Source organism: Gekko japonicus, unplaced genomic scaffold (genome assembly GCF_001447785.1).
Source record: "Gekko japonicus isolate JY-2015 unplaced genomic scaffold, Gekko_japonicus_V1.1 scaffold1462, whole genome shotgun sequence".
NCBI classification, from domain to species: domain Eukaryota; kingdom Metazoa; phylum Chordata; class Lepidosauria; order Squamata; family Gekkonidae; genus Gekko; species Gekko japonicus.
The window spans coordinates 304,022-326,089 of NW_015169821.1; the positions used below are offsets into that span (position 1 = coordinate 304,022).

Genomic DNA, 22,068 nt, shown 5'->3' on the forward strand with positions numbered 1-22,068 from the left:
AGCCTTCGCCACCACAAGGGCTCAAGGTGGTGTTAAAGTAACCTCTCTGTCTGAAACAAACTGAATAAAATGTTGAAGTAATTTGAATTTCCCCAGCAGTTCCAAAAGATGCTTTGGGTCAGACTGTGGTAAGGGAGAGAATTCCATAACTAATGGTAGTCTCTGATAATGTCTCTGCTCTTACCCTTGCTGCCTAGACTCAACACACAGATGACATCCTTAGGCTGCCTAGACTCAACACACAGATGACATGTATAGAGGGTATCCTTGGTGGATTTCAAAGAGACCATATAAGAGGTAGCATGGAAAGCAGCGGGCTCCAAGGTGTGCTGGGCCTAACCCCATGGAAGATGCTCCCAAATGAAGCAATACAGAATTTCACACTGGAAAAGGGTGATCCTTAGTTTACAAAGATAAGCAATGAGCAACACCCAGCAGCTGTAACCACAGACAAGGCTATCCATGTGGAAACAGTAGCATGAACTGGGGCTGTAAGAGCCATTCCATGCATAAAGTATGACTGCATCAAGTTACCTGCTGAATAATTCTCTGCTCCATTACATCTGACATTACTTGTACATGTATCGTGCCTGCTACAACATTTGCAGAATGACACCAGAAGTGAGGATCTCTGCAGGAGATGACACCATCTATTTTCTGGATCTGCAGAAACAGACATTAACAGTACTTGTAATATTCCATAAAACTGTATGATTTTATGCTTACAGTCAGTTTTCACTGAACTACAGACAAAATTGTATAGCAAGAAAAGCTATTATTAAAGGTGTACAGGATCAGGGTTATCTTGCACATTTGAATAATGCTTAAAATATAACTAATGTTTAAACATCTTGTGATTTTAATCTGTAAATTATTCTCTCAGCATCTGTGAGTTTTTAAGGTGTTCAGTCTGAAAGGGAAGCTTCTGAAAAACAATAATGTAGTGTTTTCCTCTGTATCTCTCTCTCTGTAACATATCTCAGCTCTGTACATCCAACTTTGCGAAGCTCGCTGATTTTAAGAGGGAAAAACTCAAAAGCATCTCTAAGGACCTCGCTAAATGGATGCTGTTTTCTAGATTGTCCAAACAACAAGGGAAAAAGACTAGTGGTCACAAGAGTCCCAAATATACAAATTCCACGAGTAGAAAACACCATCAAAGATTGCCAAAACAATATATTACAACAATTATAAAGTTGGTGGTGTCACAACAACATTTATGTATACTAACAATATTAAGGAATAAGATACAATATTTCCTCCTTTGAAGATAAGACATAGTCCATGTATTCAGTGTAACTTGGTAACTTGATAGGAGTCCACATAGTTATAACATATTCCAAACAGCCTTTGCAAATTATATATAAGGGAGAGATTATGTGGATGACTCCTATCAAGTTACCAAGTTGCTCAAAAAACTGTTTCCTTGCCACCGAAGTCAGTTTTTTTTTAAACCATTCTGTTTTTCAAATGTGCTTTTGTGGCTAGGCATTTAGAAGCTCACTTACACAGCCGGCAAACTGAAGAAGTAGAAGGAAACGCATCTTCCAAATATCTAGAATGGGCATCTTTGCAAAGGCTGTTTGGAATATGTTATGACTATGTGGACTCCTATCAAGTTACCATGTTACACTGAATACATGGACTTTATGTCTTATCTTCAAAGGAGGAAATATTGTATCTTATGCCTTAATATAGTTACAGTATGCATAAATGTTGTTGTTGTGACACCACCAACTTTATAATTGTTTAATATATTGTTTTGGCAATCTTTGATGGTGTTTTCTACTAGTGGGTTTTCTAGATTGCTGATCTAAAAGATATGAAGAGCAGTACTTAAACACCCCGTAGAAGCCTATGACAAAAGGAGAAAATGAGAGAGACACATGAATTCTAACCTTTTCTAAAGCTATGTGCAGATCTTTCTCATGCTCTGGTGGCATTCTTAACAACAGCACCTGACAGGCATCTTTTATCAGTGGAATAACACTGAGGAAAATCAAGGTAGCAATAAAGAGAGAGCACAGAGGATCAGCTATGAGCCATCCAAACTGCTGAATGAATATTGTTGATATAATCACTCCAACACTGCCAAGAGTGTCTGCCAAAATGTGTAGGAACACTCCTGAAACAAGAACAAAAGAGAAATCATTTTCTAGATCATTTATGTGACAACACAGCAGCTAATCCAGATAAGAGCAAGCACTGCTTCTAAAAATACAGGAAGCTTCACATCCAAAGGGCTTTGCTTTGTTTCCTTAACCACACTACTGATATTTTAACACAACTTCAATCAGGAGACATGGCTCATTGTCAGAGCATCTGGTGTGCACTGCAGAAGGACCTAGGTTCAATCCCTGGCATCTCCAAGGAAAGCCATGACGCAGAAGATGATGGGAAAGACCTTGACCTGAGATCTTAGAAAGCTGCTGCTGCTGCTCACAGAGCAGGCAACACTGACATACCAATGGTCAGATTCAGTATATGACAGCTCTGTATGTGTTCAATACATGTTGCTATGTTTTCTGTTAAGATTACTTTTCACAAAAAAACACTGCTGTTCGTTTACCTCTCATATTTGCATTCATGCCACCGCCGAGTGATCCATGTGAGTGTCCATGATTGTGACTGTGCCCGTAATCACTGTGGGAATGGCCATGCCCGTGACTGTGGCCGTGCCCATGATGTGAATGGTTGTGGTCGTGTGAAGGACATCCTCCTCGAGAAGACCCATGAGAATGGGCGTGGCTAAAGGCACAGATACCAACAAGATTTACTATCAATCCTCCAACTGAGACTGGCTGCACGAGGGAGAGAAAAATCCTCTTTAACCTCCATTTCCTAGCATTCCATATGTCCAAGAAAACAATTTATATAGCACTTTTTAGAATAAAAATTTAATTTTTATATTCAAATAGCTGCTGTACTAATCAGCAAAAAAATAGTTCCTCCTTTTACTATCCCCTTATGAACAGAGGACCTCCACAGGCAGCCACACTATTTTGGATTCTTTAAGCATAGAATTCAAGGATCAACACAGCACTGTAGGACTGCACATTTTTGTTGTGCATCAGTTCTCCTAGAAAGCTTAGCCAAGAGTTATTCTACACCTCCATTAATGCCATCACTAACTTGTGTTAAGTCTTAGTCAGGATTTGAATGCTGTACTACATCCCGTCCTTCTTCCAACAAGCTCAGAGATACCTGCACGGTTCTCCTTTCTCCACTCTGCCTTCACAGCTACTCTATGGGATAGGTTAGGCTGAGAGTGACTGGCTGGCTCAAGAGCATCCAAAGTTAGCTTCATGACCAAGTCCTCTAACCACACCACAGTCAACCTTAGTGAACACCTGTGCTAGTGTAACCCCTGACCATTGTTCAGATTGGTGGAAGCACCTCCCATGTAAGGAAGTAGACAGGGGGGGGGGAGAGATGTAATCCCACAGTACACCCTTCAACTACGCTTACGAAGGACTGTTACATCTGCACTAGCCTTATATAAACATATATCTGCAGTCCTACACACTAATGACATTCCTTATTTTCAGTATGCAAGAATGCTCAAGAGTAATAAATTCATGATTATCAAATGAACTTACAGTCAGCATATTTGTGTCAATATCCGGAGGATCAACCAGTCTGGCCACAGACTCAATGAAGACAAAAAAAGCTATTACCATGAGGAAAAGGCCATTAATAAACCCAGAGAGAATTTCTACACGGCCATACCTGCAATTGAGAAAGTGAGGAATAATAATTTGTAAAAAACGCTGAAGAAATATTGCTGAAATCCAGAACTGAACAAAAATTGCAAAGTATTTTGCAGAAAGTCCATGAAAATAAACACAAATTAGGCAAGATTATATGCTACTGGACATTGTGCTGGCTGTCTACAATTACACCACTGTTTAACATTTGGAATACATTTGAAAACCAGTTTCAGATTAGTATTATTTCCCCAGCCCTTCCTAACAATGTGCAATTTCCTTCAGTTAGCGTGAAAAACACAGTCTCTCATCTCTACAATCAAACAGTCTATGACAAACTGCTTCACACGTTACACGGCAGCCAGAATCCACCACTGTGTGCTACAGCAGACACGCACACAGGACAAAGAGATAGATGTGGGTATGTGAACACAAGGCATGGAACAAAAAATGGCAGCAGCTGCCTTATTGGTCCACTGTGTGTGTCTGGAGAGAGACTCTACTTGTCACAATTCAGAAGTTTTACTGTGCTAGATACTACTGGAACACAGCTGGGTCCAAATACTACATGAAGACTGAGGCAGTGATAAAAATTGGCAGCATCCTTTGACTCAATCCTTATAATTTATTCAACATACATACCCATAGGAGAATATACGGGTTGCTTTCCATCGAGTCATCAGTGCAGCAAACAGGCCCATAACTAACGCTGAACAGTCAAAAAGCATGTGAAAACCATCTGAGATTAATCCAAGACTATTGGTCCACACACCATAAAATAGTTCCACAAAAGTGAAAGCCTAGAATAAAAGGTGCATAGAGTTTGATTTTGCTCTTGATAATGAGACACAGCTGATGGGAAAGCACATGGCAAACATTATTTTGAAATTCTCTTAATGCAACAGGCTTTCATCTAATGATGGAGAAAACAGTCACACACTATTCAGAACGACAACAATACATGCTGGATACTTGTCTTCAATGTCTGCTTTTTCTGAGGGAGAACATGGAGGTATTCGGGAAATAAAGGACTTGTTCTTGTCCCTTCCCACTCCAGAGTCTAGGAAAGAGCGGCAGAAACTAATGTGACTACTTCACAGCTGAATTGGGGCCCAGCCCCAGCCCTCCTCTCATTTTAGACACCATCATGCAGCTGATCAATATTACCAAGGAACCACCCAAAAGACAAGGGCTGGGATCCAAAGTGCTGGTAGCTCAGTGGACCCCTCCCTCAGACTTCCATGCCATACCACAGACTGCTTTGGAAACTGAGCAGAAGTTAAAAAGCAATCTGCCTTGCAGCATGGGTGGGCTACTGCTCGAGAAAAAGCAAGTCTTTGGGGGGCTCATTTGAGCCAAAGCTCTTTGGATCCTGACCGTGAATTTTTCCAGTACTGTTAAATATATGGAACGGTTGGTTCTCTTGGATAATGTAAATCTATTTGTTCACATGTTCTGCAGATGTAATTTGCATTTCTGCACTAATGAAGCACCCAAAAGGCCCACTGTTCAGCAGAAGAAAAGGGATATAAATATTTAAAGAAAGAAGTCAGGTGCACATTCAGATTAAGTACCAGATTGTACTCAGTGCCATACAAGGTAGTCACTGCACACCTTAAAATTCACCAGGTTATACAGTTTCGCCTGCTGACCCATGTAGACTGCAGAATCTCCTTCTTAAAACAAAGCTGAACAGACTGTCAAGAATGATCAGGGGCTTAGAATCTTGTTTTATACTGAAGGACTTGCCTCAGTGCCTCATGGGGGATTCTACCGACTATGGTTTTATATCAGTATGTGTGACTCTAAAGCTAACCCGACCCAACATAAGTTCATCCCAAGTTTCAAGAAGTATGCTTACCAAATTTAGGCACAGAAAATAGAAGATTTGCCTTGAGTCGGACTCCTCAAGGATTTGTTTCAGTGATTCTTTAATAAATCGAGGTAAAGATTGAGAGCTGTGTTGCAAAGCATCGCCCATAAAATTGTATAGTGGTATTCCCTCAGGAGAATAGCCGATAAGAGTGCCTTTCTGCCCTTTCCGTGTTGGGGAGGAGAGGATATTGGCAGCTAAAAAAATAAAAATAATAAAAAAGAGTTCTTTACATTTTGTATGAGTCCAAGCACTATGTACAAATAAAAAACTTTCAAAGCCTTCCGTAACAGCTAATAACTTGATCTCACACTGCTTGTTTGCCATGTTCCATAAGCCACCATTCTGTCAATCACTTTCTCTATCCTTCTCCATCTCTGGGCTTACAACCAATTAGTCTCATTCCTTTCTAACACCAGAAACCCCAACACATCTGTCTTTTAACTTAGTGGCGTTTTCTCCTCTCATACGACACCCCATGTGCTAATGAGGGAATCATGTGGCCATCTGCTGCCTTAATCCAACACCCCTCCTTTGTCCAAGGTAGGAAAAATGGAAATGCTTGGGCTTTTATTACCCCTCACTCCCATTCCTATATCAGATATCCTGACCTACTCCAAGAAATCATATTTTGAGGTGGCCCTGCTCTGCTGCCTACCCCAAGCCCTGGTGCTTATTCACATGGCCACTTCTGAAATGCTTCTCCTTAGACTTTCCCATGGATTTCACCAGAACTCTTGTTTGGGTCCCTCTGTGGCCCCAGCAAGGTTTCAACAGGAATCTCCTACCAGATGGTGCTGGTTCAAAGACAGTGGGATAACTGGATGCATGCCTTTCTTCCTAGGCAAACCTCCCCATTCAGGATAGGTAATATACTTTTCTTTCCCAGATACTCACTCTCCCTCCCCATTCAGGATAGGTAATATACTTCTCTTTCCCAGCTACTCACTCAACCTTACTCTGGAGTTTACACATTGCACGAGTGTGTGCGGGTGCTGGGATATCATGGAACTCAACCTTACTCTGGAGTTTACACATTGCGGGTGCTGGGATATCATGGATCTTAGTGCTGGCATTTTACTACTCCAATATTCCAATTATATGAGTGGAATATTGGTCATTCAAGCGAGCTATGTTTGTTTTTCGAATTCATCAAGATTTCAGTTCGCTTTCCAAACTTGCTCGGGAGCCCTATCACTTTGTCACAGATCCCTAAAACAGGCTTGTAGTTTAAATCCAGATTTGGACATGATCTTGTAGCTGAGCCTTAGAATCGAAGCCTGCAGCTCCCACCTAGGACAAAAATGAGGGCCAGTGGAAGACAGGTTTGTTTCCTACGCTTCCAATGTGTGCAGTTCTCTTGGATCCAGTATGGGAAGTGGGTGCACTTACACAGAACATTTCTCTACCACACATGGGTACAAACGACACACAGCAACAGCTTTTATAGCATACTGCATCCACTTATCACTCTATATAAATGGGATATGCTTACTGTTTGTTTTTGGCACAACTCAAGGTTCAGGATGTTCAGGCATCAAGCGTTAGACATGCTGGTTAGTTACAACATGCCCTGAATCTGCTATGGCTTATTCGGAGTTATGCCTTTGGTCAAAAGATGGGTAATCTCTGGGTCAGAGACCCAAACAACTCATTGCTGACTTCACAGTTTTATCTAGCCTTGGCCCTATAGCCCCATTAACCAGGGTGAGATTTCCAAAGAGGGTGGGGGTTCACAGGCACATTGGCCATGGAAGTGCAGCCAGAAGTTGGGGGCTTCCAAGGAAAGGCAGCCGCTCCATAACTGATCAAGCAAATGCAATGACTGAGAGAAGGCCATGTGAGCCTATATGTGCCTATGAATGTGCTCTTTCCTATTACAGGTACAAAACACTTTTGTTGGCGCCCACTGAGCAATTCTAAAGCAACTATGTGATCTCCCCACCAGAAAAGGTTCCAGCCTTTGATTTATACCAAGGTACTTTAGCACAACTTTCTGACCAATCAAATGACACCTTAAGAAGAGAATGTAAGTGATGTCTGGCACCATTCCTAGCATTCACACATTCTGCTATGCTGAGGCATGCCAAATTCCTTCTTAGTAATGCACGAAAAAAGTCTTAGCAATATATTACTATTCTTCTAAATATCAGGACTAAGACGTACATAAAATAAAGAAAATGGCACTAACTACCACTCCGCCAGAAAGAACATGCTCTGTGACTTCCTGGTGTGTTGGTCTGTTCATTGCTCGAAGCTGATCTGTTATTGGATGAGTCCAGAAGTTTCCAAAAAGAAGGGCACTGACGAAAATGAGAAATGATCCGTAACGAGAACACTTTGAGACCTCCATCTTGATGGAGCACACGGATTCTACATAAAAGTCCAAAACCATGACAAAAAAAATAACCGTAGTGAAAGGCATGATAAGAGAAGACCAGGATTCTACTTTACTCTGCAATCAAAAGGGAAAAAAATCATTTAGTATGGGCAGCAAAACAAATTTGTATCCACATTAAATTTTGTTATACGATAACAAACCTATCTATCCAAGTTCTGTAGTTAAGGTTTCTTAACAGTTAAGGCATAAACTGTCTGTATTCTCTATCCTAAATATAACAACCCTTGTTTAGGAATGTGAGAAATGCCTTGCTGGCTCATACTAAAGTCCACCCGGCACAGCATTCTTCCCAAGAACCCCAGCAACAAATCAGGACTTGGCAATCCACCAGAAATTAACCAGCAGACCTCAACCTATTTTCTGCCTACCTCAGCTAATTCCACTTCCCATTCCAGTCTACTACATTTATAACTTTTAAGCAGAAGCTGTTACTCAAACATAGCCTAGAAATGCCTTACCCTTCAAATAAGCAGTGGGAGCATAGCTAATTAAACATTATAAAGAACTTGCCCCCGTCTTCAGCTTTCCCTCCCCCCTTGCAGTCTCAGCCAGCTGTACAGCGCAGCCTATTGGGCCAGGCCCAGTTCCGTGGCAGGGAACCTGCAAGGTCTTACAGAGGGCACCTCATTTTCCCCTGTGGACACCTCCCCACATTATGGTCTCTTTCCCACTCACCTTTCTCTGCTTTCTCCTCTCCTTTCCACCCACCTTTTCTCTGTACCCCTACTTCTGACTACATTCATTATTTACTTCATTTGTACCCCACATTTCCCCACAAAAGGGGCTCGAAGCTGTTTACATCACTCTCCTCGTCTCCCTTTTATCCTCACAACCACCTGTTAAGTTAGCCTGTAACTGGCTTGAGGTAACCCAGTGAGCTGTCACGGCAGAGTGGGGATCTGAAGCTTGGGTCTCCCAGGCCCTGGTCTGAAACTCTGATCACTACCACCACACTGGCTTCTGTGGGGTGGCTGCTGTTGAGCAGCAGCAACCAGCCAAGCCTGGGTGACTCATGCAAGTCGGGCGGCAGATCACCTAGTGGTCCCAATGAGTCTACTCTCAAAGGCCAAAACAGTTCTGCAAAGGGCCCTGTCCCTTCCCCCCTACCCTTTACTGACAGGAAGGTTTAAAAGCATGAGGGCATTAGTTTCTTAAAGCTATAGGTGCTGCTTCTATTAATTGGGTGGGGAGCTCACTCTTTCTTTTTTAAAAAAGTTTTTTTGTTGCAAATGAAGTGTTTTTCAGGTTTGCAGAAAGATCTGTCTTGTTTGTCCACCTCTCCAGTTTCTGGATTTAAGTATCCACAGATCTGGCCACATTGAGAATTAGATATACTGATGATAAGAATGTGCACAATCTCCACTAGTGGCTAGGTAATTTCTACAAAGATTGCAATGCACTCTATGTGGGGGCTCTCTTTGAAAGCTGTCTAGAAGCCTAATAATACACAAAGTGGATATTTGTTTCCCATCGACAACTGCAGACAACTTAAATCACCAGCACTTTCAGAATTGTACCAACTACCAGGTGGTTTCCAACCAGGATTTAAGAAGAAGAAGAGGAACAGGAGGAGGAGGAGATTGGATTTATACCCCACCCTTCACTACCCAAAGGAGTCTCAGAGCGGCTTACAATCCCTTTTCCTTCCCCTCCCCTCCCCACAGCAGACACCCTGTGAGGTAGGTGGGGCTGAGAGAGCTCTTTCGAGAACTGCCCTTGAGAGAACAGCTCTGAGACAACTTATGACTGACCCAAGGTCACACCAGCAGCTGCATGTGGAGGAGTGGGGAATCAAACCTGGTTCTACCAGATCAGAGACCACTACACCAAACTGGCTCATTTAAAATGTTTGCATGAACCTGTTGGGTCCACTATCTTCTCCCATATAAGCTCTTCCCTCCATATAATAGTTAGGTGAAGCTCTGCTCAGTCTCACCTCTTGGAGGCTTGAAACCAATCTTTTTATATAGCTTTAATTACGGAATCTCTCTTCCAAATACTTGATTATGTACTCTTTGAAAAATTGTTAAAACTTCTATATTCCACCAGAGGTTTGGCAATAGCTAAACTTGTTGCATTTTATCCTGCAGCGTTATAGCTTTGACCATTTCAAAGTTAAATTGTTTTGAACTTTGCTGTTTACCTCTGTTGTTAGAGACAAGATGACCACCCAGGGACACAGGAGGATAACAGAAACTAGATGAGACAATGCGTGAAGGCGTTTGGCTCCACCTATATCTACAGAGAGTTTTCTGGATGCCGCGTGAAAGCCAACCTTGCAACACAATGCTAATACAAGCAGAAGCACTCCACCCTGAAAACAGAAACAGATACTTAAAAGATCAGATAGTTTGCACATCTTCACATTCATATAAAGATAAGAAATACTTCTGATATTCCTTCTGCTCATTATAAGCCACAAAAAATATACAGGTACGTTTCCAGTCATCTGTGGACTTCGTGGAGAGGGCTTTCCCACCTCCCTCTCTGGCCGCAGCACACTGAGCCCTCAAAATTTTGTTCTGGGGGGTGGGGCCAGTGGGTTCTCAGAAGGGAGCACAGGGATCAAAGTGGAGATCTGAAGCAGGAGGGGGGAACTGGTGAAAATCAATGACCCCCCCTTTCACAAACGGAAATGCTACTCCTTGGAAATACATGGTTGGATACATGCCATGAACAGCAATTTCCTCCTCTATATTTCTCACTAACCCACTGTAACTAGTGCAAAGAATAAAAGGTGCATTGCTGCTCACTGGATATAGTAAATAAAGAAGTCAGTAATATATTGCCATAACCAAGTGTATTTTTAAAATCATAATACTGAATTACGGTAATTGCCACTCTAGGCATGCAGTTAAACTTATTTGATTTGTTCTCCATCTGTAATCTTTTTTATTGAAAGGTTATGTAACAAGAGTTTGTAAATCACAACACCAAGCAATTTATCTCACTTCTATTAGATTTCCACCTCCCCGTGCTTATAGCAAACATTCCAACTCCTGAGTTTGTGCCACGGGGTAAGAGAAGGAAAGTAGTATACAATGTAATTACCTTATTCAAAGGTTTAAGCCCTATACAATCAATGGGTTGGATCCAAAACAAAAATTTCCGCTCATGCAGGGCCCTCCTGTTCCTGCCTCCCACCACCCTCTGCAGTCCAGTGAACTCCTCCAAATATTGCTCAGGAGCCTGCAAACTGGGGGCCTGCGGCAGACAGAGGAAACTGGAAGTCTGTATCCAATGCAATGACTAAATATGTTGATTAATGTGAAGGTTCACCTGGGGAAAAGGTAGTTTGAAATACTGCCACGGGTCACTCTTAAAACCAAATCATGATTTGTTATGAATATGATATTTCATGTTTGACAGAGCTTCACTTGCTTTTTATTATTTCTAGACTTTAAGTTTCACTAATGTATCATTACCATAATGGCTTCTGGTCTTAGCATACAAATGCTGGGCCAGTTTCACTAATGTATCATTACCATAATGACTTCTGGTCTTAGCATACAAATGCTATCTAAAAGTTACTGTAGAAACAGGATAGCAAAGAAGGAAAGTTAGAGGTAACTGAAATAAGTCTACTGCTCCATATGCTACCAGTGTCAAAGTTCATTTTGCTTCCTAACATCATGTAGTGCTCACTTCTTAAACAATTCAGTGTATATTATACGCCACAACATTTACCTTGTGGTCTGCAACTCCTAAGAAAGCGATGGTTGTATAAAGTATGTGTGTCAGAGCACTGTCATGGTGTCCCTCAGCTGAAGAAATTAAGGTCAGGAAAATGTACCACAGAATCCTACCTCCGTCATGATTAAATACAAACAGAATCTCCATCTCTGGGAAGCTAAACAGAGGGCAATACAAATATAGCCGGAGAAGCTACAGGAGGTTTAAAGAATTCATGTAACCTTCCGAACTGGACTGGCCAGTACCACGGAACACGCTTTACTGGGAAAGGCGGGACCTTATAAGTTTTGTTGGGGGAAACAGGTATCTTTCTCACCCTCCTAAAAAGGTTTGAGAGCAGCCTACCAAGTGGGAAAGGGATACAAAGACACAATACAGGAGCATCAAGTGTGCTACAACTGTGTCACAAGTACTCCGGAAGAGGCAGCCAAAGTAAGGTAATTCTGTCCCTCTCACATAGCAGAAAGGATACGATGTTCTGCAATTTTAGCCATGAGGTCATCGTTATCAAAAAGCAACAGGCAGATAACAGCAATGATGAAAAATGCCACACCTCTTGTCTGAAAAGCAAGAAGTCAACAATAATTGATTTGGAAGGTAAGCATTTGAAACTGTAGAGAAATTTCAGAAAGATACACAAAGAACACACAATAAAACAAAATCTAGCTTGGGGGGGAAGGATAGAAGGGGAAATCTACAGTGCCTAGTTATTCCCATTCAAACCTACTGAAACCAACTGCATGGGACTGTACTGTAAATCTTCAGTCTTCATGCAGGGCTCCTTGGCCAAGTGACTACAATATATAATGAGCTGGGTACAAAAAGGGGGCAAATGCTTACATCAGTGTGTGTGCGCACCAGAGTGCCGTTCAAGCAGTGCTATTAGACAGGTTCTACAGCAGTTCTTATAGTTCTACTTGTGGAAGAAGTTTGGACTAATCATAATGTATTCTTATAAATTAACATGCATACCTTTGTTGGGCCTCCTCCTGAACTTGTGAACAGTACACTAAGCAGTGAAATGACAACAATATCACTGTGCTCAAAGAGCAATACAGTTCTGCAAAATAAGAGATACAAACCCTCACTTTAGAACATTGATTTTAAGGCAGACAAACTGACAGTCAGCGATACCACCTGAGGCTCCCGGGGAGGCCACAGATGGTTCCTTCCATTCTAGGAGCCACAATGGCAGGGCCTCTTATATCACTACCAGCCATTCCAGTCTAGGCTACTGAGTAAAACCGTTAGCAAGACTACATTCTTTCATTGTGCAAGACGCTCTGAAGTTGAAAAGCAACTAACAAATCTGACTGGGTCAGGCTAAAATGTTATAAAAACTCAGATTAACACAACAACATCTGGAACTGTAATCCCAATTAATTGACAGACTCCGTAATAAGTAAACCAACGGATGTGAACACTTTTGAAAACCCAGACATCATCACTGTCAAGGAATTTCAATTATGCAACATACTTGGCCAAAAAATAAATGGGGGGTGGGGAAAATGAATGACATATCTGTTGCACAGCTATGTGAGGTTCTAATTAATAATAATCAGGATTATTCCTACTAGCTAAACACATGGACAATATTATCTTTTTGCCAAGTATGTTCCAGGCCACAACCTTTATTCTAGACAGCTTAATTCAAAGCCAGTCTCTAGCGCTCTCAACAAGAAACTGATTATTCTTGACTTCTTTTTCATTTGGAAGAGGAAAACACATAGTCTAGCATTCTGCAACACCTGACCATTACTAGGTTAGCTCCTGTAACTCCACTGTGTCCACACCCTCACCTGCTGCAACCAGAAGAGGCAGCACATTTGCCAATCATACTTGGACTGAGAGAATTCCTTCTCTGAGCACCTGCTATATTTTAACTGAAATTATTTATAATTTGAAATAATTATCTAACTGTTGTAAGCCACTTCAAGAGCCATATTTTGGCTGGAAAACAAACAAAAATGCATTCTGAAAATAAAACATGTGCACTCTGCAAAAGAGCCTTCTGATATTTACTTCAAAATAGAAAACTGAACATCAGCCGGAATAATTACTGCTCCAAGATCCTTTATTTCAATTACTGTTTGCTTTGCGTGACCTGAACCCTTTATCCTTTAGATGAGCAGGCAAACTGCCGACTCAAATTGTCTGCAATGACCTGATTTATGCACACAATTACCAAGAATGGTTCTGAAGCTATATATTTACCTTAGAGGTCCGCACAAGGTAAGGCCAAAAAACCACAAGAGTGAAATTATGCAGCCACCAACAGCATGTTTAATTATTTTCACCCACTGCAAGAGAAAATATTTTAACAACATACAGGCACACATTTTTAAATGATTTTAAATGATGAGATACTTCCTTTTAACTTCAGTTTTCCTACAAAACATTGGATACTTTGCAGCTTTGTTTAATCACACCCTCAAACTTTTCAACTGATCTTCACATTGCTTTGGAGAATCAGGCTTTTTGCTACTGTACAACCCCTTCCCCCCCTAAAGAACATGATCCCTATTGCTATGCATTCATATCATTTGATTTTATGCACTTTTAGTTGGCCCACAAAACTCCCGCTTGTTCATAAGAGCTGCCTTGCTGGATCACACCAGTGGTCCGTCTATTCTAGCATCCTTTTTCACACAGTGGTCAGCCAGCTGTCCCGAAGGGCCAACAAACAGGGCAAAGAGGCCAAGGCCTGTTGCTGTCTTCTAGCACTGATCATCAGAGGTTTACTGTTTCTGGATGGAAGCATAAAGGAAGTATTCTGTGAACACCCCTCTGGTGCAGGAAAACTACAGGGAGTCTGTTGGATCTGCTAGCAGCAAAGGAGCCTGTATGACTGAGCATGCCAGACATATCCATTTTCCATAAACTCAGAAATGGTAAGAACCAATCCTGTTAAGCCTGTGAACATGCCAAGCTGATAAAAGCATGAAGCCTTCCTACTGGATGAAAATGTTTAAAGTCCTCTTGTGCACAAATCCATTAAGAACACTCAAGCAGCTGAGCCACTGCCATTCATTTCCATGGGACTGTTGCCATGAGTTAGCAATATATTTTCCATTCTCAGAAAAACACAACTCCAAAGCGTATGTTTTAGAAGCACACATTTCTCATATAAAACATGGAATTTTGGTGGTGCTTACTAGCTATGAATATTCTACTCACCTGATGCTTGGTTATAGGTTTTCCAGAAGAAAATGGTTTTTGGAACAAAACCATAACAAATGCAGACCTGTGTGAACAGGGATGTTTGTCAGATCAAGTGAAATTACAATAACTACAAAATTACAAAAAGTAAACTGATTTTTTCTTTTCTTTTCAGATCAACACTGGCTGTAAGTTTCAGAACCCCCAACTCACAAAATTAACAATTGTACAAACTGCACCTTGAACTACTGGGTTCAAACACACCGGGGGCTGCTTCACAAATTACCTTATTTTCTCTACTACAGCCTTTCCTTTTAGAACCTCAACAGGCCGGTCCACACATCAAATTCCTGAATCTCCAAACTACTGGGGAATGTGCTGACAGTTTACATGCTTCTTCACTTCTTGAAGAAACTATGGCTTTTGGTTTTGGGGCAAACTACATAATGGACAGCTACAGAGAAAGAGGAAGGAAGCACATGGTCCTAAGACATAAGAATAAATGCCTTGCTATAGTTCAGCCATTACATGTAAACTGAGCAATTAAGTGGCAAGCATATTCTCTTGCAGTGTGCTGACATTCTATTCCTAGTGGTCCCCCACTCTACTCCTTTACCAAGCTCTTCCCTGTGGCCCCAGGTCAGGAGGAAAAAGGGTCTGAGTGTACCATTGTCTTCCTTTTCCTCCTAACCATTGTCTTCCTTTCCCCCCCAGTGGGGGGATTGGGGAGCATTCTGGGGGTGGGCGGGGGGGTGCAGGGAGGACAAGGGGCTATCACCAGCCACAGCTCCACTGGCAAAAGACCCTTGAAAGGGTCTTTTTTGTCAGCGGGGGTGGGCTGTAGCACATGGGGGGCTCCTTTCCCAGTGGCGATCTCCACTTGGGATTCAGGCCCACGCTACCCGCTCAGGATGGCCCTGGCTTGGGGGTGGGGCTTCCCTGGCAGGCAGCTGTTCGGAGCAGGATTTAATCCATTCACAATATGTCATGCTCTCCCAGAGGTTTCTATAAGATTATTTCGAGCATTTTTTCTATCTGGAAGATATTATCACAGATACTTGGTTTTGCAGTTCTCAGAACTGTGAATTTGTGTCTGCAGAGACAGCATGCCTCTTCTTCACAGCAAAAATGTTATAAAATAAAAATACAGAGTTAAGAGACCTCAGTCCTATTGGTTCTCTGCAAATCTATGCACACAGAATCAACTCCTAATCTCTTAAATGCTAAGTTTCAAGAAGTTCAATGACTATAAGATTGTTTGGTGTGGAATAGGTCGTGATAAAGAGGAGATGTTAAGAGCTAGTGTGAGGGGAGAGGGGCAAGCAGTACAAATGAAAGTGAAACTTTTTGAGCAGAATACTCCAGAAATCTTGAGATCTTTGTGAGTGTACCCTCATGGATGTTTAGGCAAATACAAGAATACATATGCTATATAATGTTATTATTTTAGTTAAATAAAACAATTTAAATGGTCATTGCTAATGATTATATTTTTCCCTAAAGTACAGCAGAAAAGCTGTCCAAATATGAATGATTAACCTATTACATTGGAGACAGTTCACCTTGTAATGATTTCATAACTATCCATTTCAAGTGGTAAATAGCCAATCATTAATTTTCTGATATAACTAAAACTAACCTGAAACATTATTATACTAAAATGAAACTTTCCTCTGGGGTGTAAATATTAAGGCCAGCAAGGATGAGCCTTTATGTAGAAAACCGTGATTTAAATCGAGTCTTACTGACTAGTGATTTAAATTGTATCTTAAATTATTATTTAAATCAAACCCACCCTGGCACTAATCTCATCGTATCTTTCTCTCATCAGTCGTCATTCTAGCATGTTTAAGAAGAAGATCCAGTAAATTACTACAGTCAATAGCACTGAAACTGTTGAGGTCCAGGACATTCAGCGGTTTCTTGACCGTCCTATTTCCCAGCAAAGGTCATCTACTAGGGCAACCGTAGCAGGCTCAGAACCCAGACCCATGCCAAACTGAAGTGGATATGGATAATCTGCATTATCCAAGAATACCTGGAGCTGATTAATTTAAGCATCTTTCCCCAAGAGGAGAGATTAGTGATCATTCGACAAATTGTTAGGTTTAGGAAAAAACATATTTAGGAGTTGTCTCACTACCAATGCCTTCAAGGCGGCAGGAACCATTCTTAACAAGGCATGCCCACTTCCCAGACCCAATAAATATCCAGTCCCCTTCAACTGGATGGGATCAGTCAAGATGGGCAAGGGTCAAACATGAAGATGGTAAGCCACACACTCCAGTCACCCTTAGGCTACCATTCATTACATCAAACATGAAGATGGTAAGCCACACACTTCAGTCACCCTGACAGTATCCTTAGGCTACCATTCATTACACCTACATTTTAGCTAACTACAGTTAGTACAAACCATAGTATGCAAATCAACTGATGGCCAGAATTTTATACTTTGGTCTGCTGCTAACTATTTTTAGTGCAGACATAACTCTAAACACAGTGTGCACTAAAAAGAGATGGGGAAGAGAATGCCCATGTGAAAAAGAAGTAATCACATGACACATGACATTAATCAAACTGTGCTTTGGTGATTAAGGATATGTGCCTGGAATTTTAATCACAAATCTACAATTAAAAAGTATTTCCCCATCTGTGGCAGGCATAACTCATCAGAAAATAAAGCTAGGAGCCTGAAAATTGGTCACCAGCTTCAGGATGATGACTGGGATGTGAACTGGAACATCTTGGCACAGAGTAACTCCAGAACATCCATCTGTTTGCAACAGAAGCAAATGTTCTACTCAAGAGATGCCAGGCATCACAGACAGGGAGGGTGGGAAATATCCCCCCTCCTTTAGAAGAGAAATGGGATTGAACAACTACTCAAGAGATGCCAGGCATCACAGACATCACAGACATCACAGTATAGTGGTTAGAATGTATGGCTAGAATTTAAGAGACCCAGGTTTGAATCCCCATTCTGCTGAAGAAGCATGCCTGGTGATCTTGGACCAGTCACACGCTCCAAGCCTAAGATATGGTTGTTGTAAGGATAAAATGGAGGAGAAAAGAACAACATAAGCTGCTTTAAGTCCCCATCGGTTAGAAGGGTGTGGTATGAATTTGTTATCAATTCTGTCTACAGTTCACCAAAAAATAGTTGATTGCTATTGCTATTGCTTCATCAAATATTGCTGCAGCTCTTTTGGCAGGAGGCAGAACTGCTCATTCAGTAATCAAACTACCCTTAAATATTGCAAGCACAACATGTTACGGGGTTGGGGAGTGGAATAAGTGGGCACACCTCTAATCTAGGAATATGAAAAAACCCTTGGAAGTTCCAATATAAGATCAGTTTCAAAAGCACATGAAAAAAAGTTGCAGAATGCTGAAGCAAAACTCAACTTACCCAAGTTTCACTATGAAGATAAACTGTACAAGATGGACTACTTTCAGGAGATCATAGGATTCGAACAATCCTAAAGCCTTTAAAAACTTAGCTAAACATAACAACACAATATATTTGGTCAGCCTGGGGGGGAAAAGGAACGAAAATTAATACAAAATGCTAGTAATCTCACAAAAGGGATACAGAATATTATAAGACAGGGTATATTGAAAACAGGCTAGTGTTCAGAGCATTGGATCAGACGATGAGACAAATCTCCATCGCTTAAGTTTATTTTATCATAGCATTTTCTTGCTTTTGATAGAAAATTAAAATGTCTATGGTGCCAAAGAATGTGATGTATAAAGCACTGTTGGTCTATATTATAATGTTCTGAAATAAACAATGCCTGCACCTGGCACATGCCATCTATCAAACCCTATGGGGCTCTGACTGGTCGATGTGAGTGTGTATTTGATTCGCAATGCACTATGGAGGTACTGATTTCCTGACCTAGGGTAACAAATTTCAAGAACAGCCCCAGGATAGGTATCGTCCTGATTGATAAACAGCTGTCCCATGGACACACATTGAGTCACAGAAATTGAACTCTGGGTCTGGGCATAACCTTCATGAACCAGAAGGCGCCACAAGACTCTGTAAGGTATTGTACCTTTAATCATTGTGCAGAAGTCAAAATGTGAGAGGTGCTACTGTCACATCACAACACTAGTGAGCATAAGGGGTACTGCCTGCACACGCTAAATTCCTTTTTCTATACTATTATATGACATGACTGGTAGATGTATAGCTGCCAGTCGCCTGCAGCAGAAAAAAAGCCACTCTGGTGGCCTCTTTTCCATATGTTTAAGTACCTCCCAGAATACCTGGGCAACACCGCCTCATTCTCTCTCCAGATCTTTATTCAAAACTCTACCTTATGGAACAACCCTCGGATCTCACTCCTGTTTAACCTAAGACCAAATACATTTAAACAATCCCATATGCCCCCCTCCCATGTATTGTCTCATACCACATACTACCTGTGGAGGGACCATGGCTCAATGGTAGAGCATCTGCTTCGTAGGCAGAAGGCCCCCAGCATCCCCAGTTAATATGTCCAGGTAGTAAGTGATGTGAAAGACCACTACTTGGGATCTCAGAGAGTCAGTGCCCATCTGAATTGGCATCAATGACCTTGGCAGATTGAAGTTAACATAAGAACATAAGAGAAGCCAATGTTGGATCAGGTCAATGGCCCATCCAGTCCAACACTCTGTCACACAGTGGCCAAAATACCAGGTGCCATCAGGAGGTCCAGCAGTGGGACCAGGACACTAGAAGCCCTCCCACTGTTGCCCCCCCCCCAAAGCATACAGTGCATCACTCGCCCCAGACTGAGAATTCCTATCTATACCTTGTGGCTAATAGCCACTGACGGACCTCTGCTCCATATGTTTATCTAATTCCCTCTTGAAGCCATCCATGCTTGTAGCTGCTACCACTGTGGCAGTGAATTCCACGTGTTAATCACTCTTTGGGTGAGAAGTACTTCCTTTTATCCATTCTAACCTGACTGCTCAGCAATTTCATTGAGTGCCCACAAGTTCTTGTATTGTGAGAAAGGGAGAAAAATACTTCTTTCTCTACCTGCTCTATCCCATGCATAATCTTGTAAACCTCAATCATGTCACCCCTCGTTCCTGTTTCTCCAAGCTAAAGAGCACTTTAACCTTTCTTCATAGGAAAACCCTTTTATCATTCCAGTTGCCCTTTTCTGCACTTTTCCCAATGTTATAATATCCTTTTTGAGGTGTGGGGACCAGAATTGTACACAGTATTCCAAATGAGGTCACACCATCGATTTATACAGGGGCATTATGATACTGGCTGATTTGTTTTCAATTCCCTTCCTAATAATCCCCAGCATAGCGTTGGCCTTTCTTTTTTTGCAGTCGCACACTGTCGACATCGAGTTATCTACTACAACTCCAGGATCTCTCTCTTAGTCAGTCTCCGCCAGTTCAGACACCATCGTGTATTTATAGTTAGGGTTTTTGGCCCCGATTCGGTTCAAGGCTGCTTCCAGCGTACCTGATCTCTTTCACTGGAGATACGACAGATTGCACGTGGGCCCCTCTGCAGGCAAAGCAAAGGCTCCGCCTTACACTTTCATAGCGCCCTAAAGCAACAGGTGCACTGACAAGCGATGACTGTTTTTGAAAGACTCGCGCCCACTGCCAGTTGCACGGCACGCAGCCCCAAGAAACCAGTTCCTTTAAGACCGACCACACCGGCGCCTCCCCAACCCAGGGAGCCACCTGGGCACCAGCAGCTGAGGCGGCGCCTGCCTCCTTCCTCCGGCTCCCTGCCCAGGCCGGCTCCAGGTGCCGGAGCGCTGCCGGCTCCCTCCCAGCCAAGCCCCCCCGCCCCGCCCCGCCCCGCGGAGAGGAGCAGTTACCGGGAGCTGGGCACATCCACGGGCCCCAGCCGCCCGCCCCCGGCCACGACCTCGCCCCCGCTGAACTTCTCCTCCATGCCGGCTGGTCTCAGGCCAGGCTTCGTCAGCCGCCGCCGCCTCCAGCGCGGGGTTTCTTCATCCTCCAAGGGGCAAAGCCAAGCCGGCGGGCGGGCAGGCCTCGGCCCGCAGCGGAAGAGGAAGAGGCCGGCCGACGGCTGCGCCAAGAGCCACGTCCTCAGTTGCCGCCGGAACCGCTCATCACCATCGAGGAGGGGAGGCTGAGAACAGGAAAGGGACGGGTTTTCTTTTCCCTCCCCCCTCCCGACAAGGATTCTTCTGCGGCGCAGCGCCACCTATCGCCTAGCTCTGGTGCTGTTAAAGCGCCCCGGTCTCTTCGGCGTCCTCCCGTACCAAAGCGGAAGGTGTCATTTGAAATAGATGTACACCATTCTGTGACCGTCAGTGGGTTTAGGATTGCATTGTAACAGTGCAATTCTAGTCATAAGTCTTGGGGGGCACATTAATGAGGAACAATTTTGTTCCAGAACAAAACTCGATTCCAAAGGTAACTTCAAGACCAACAAAGATTTATTCATGGTATAAGCTTTCCTGTGCATACACACTTCTTCAGATACAGTGAAATTGAAGTTACCAGTCCATACATATAGGGTGAGCAGCAAATTAGCATACAACATACATAATGAATTTTTTAAAATTTTAAAATAATTTTTATTAAACAAATATAAAACAATTGATACAGAGAATTCCAAACAATCCAAACTATTGAACAATAGGCTTCTCAATATTTACTTATTAAAAATAATTTTATCCCAGAGGCCCTATGCAGACATGTTTTTTTTCTTTAGGGAGTTGTGAGCCTCCTGTCTGGAGAAAAGGCAGCATGGTATAGGCCGACCCCATAAGAGCTCGGAAACTAAGCAGGATCAGTACCTGAATGGGAAGCCACCAAGAAAGACTCTGCAGAGGAAGGCAATGGCAAACCACCTCTGCTTCCCACTTGCCTTGAAAGCCCCTCTCTGGGGTTCCCGTAAGTCGGCTGTGACTTGATGGCACTTTACTAGGGTTAACGACAACAACAATACAGTCCACAGTCAACAAAGACCAAGAACAACCAACAAATAACAACTGTGTACTGATCCATGTATTGTCCTATGATGGATTACATGTTTTGCATTGTATTGTAGTCTCTCTTTTATTGCTCTTGGGCGGGTTGATCACAGTTGTTATTTGTTGGTTGTTCTTGAACTTTACTAGGGTTGCCAAGTGTCTTACCTAGTGCAGTGGGGGAGAGTTGGTCCCAGCCCAGAAGTGTACCATAGAGTTTTCAGGCTGATTGCTAGAGCGTTGCCTGGCGATGTGCCC

At 42.5% G+C, this 22,068-nt stretch overlaps 1 protein-coding gene across 1 annotated transcript in view; it reads right to left on the bottom strand.

Annotated features, from left to right (window-relative positions):
* Nucleotides 1-20,908, bottom strand: part of SLC30A5 (solute carrier family 30 (zinc transporter), member 5) — a 22,064-nt gene extending 1,156 nt beyond the window's left edge. Inside the window, exons 1-15 of the mRNA XM_015417205.1 lie at nucleotides 20,686-20,908; nucleotides 18,246-18,368; nucleotides 14,852-14,918; nucleotides 13,889-13,974; nucleotides 12,647-12,734; nucleotides 12,147-12,234; nucleotides 11,669-11,745; nucleotides 10,125-10,295; nucleotides 7,747-8,035; nucleotides 5,569-5,777; nucleotides 4,350-4,507; nucleotides 3,600-3,729; nucleotides 2,570-2,801; nucleotides 1,899-2,125; nucleotides 535-663 (exon numbers count right to left, since the gene is read on the bottom strand). Of these exons, the coding sequence (XP_015272691.1) occupies nucleotides 535-663; nucleotides 1,899-2,125; nucleotides 2,570-2,801; nucleotides 3,600-3,729; nucleotides 4,350-4,507; nucleotides 5,569-5,777; nucleotides 7,747-8,035; nucleotides 10,125-10,295; nucleotides 11,669-11,745; nucleotides 12,147-12,234; nucleotides 12,647-12,734; nucleotides 13,889-13,974; nucleotides 14,852-14,918; nucleotides 18,246-18,368; nucleotides 20,686-20,762 (2,151 nt within the window). The 5' untranslated portion in view covers nucleotides 20,763-20,908. The remainder of the gene's footprint in view (nucleotides 1-534; nucleotides 664-1,898; nucleotides 2,126-2,569; nucleotides 2,802-3,599; nucleotides 3,730-4,349; nucleotides 4,508-5,568; nucleotides 5,778-7,746; nucleotides 8,036-10,124; nucleotides 10,296-11,668; nucleotides 11,746-12,146; nucleotides 12,235-12,646; nucleotides 12,735-13,888; nucleotides 13,975-14,851; nucleotides 14,919-18,245; nucleotides 18,369-20,685) is intronic.
* Nucleotides 20,909-22,068: the final 1,160 nt, after the last annotated feature.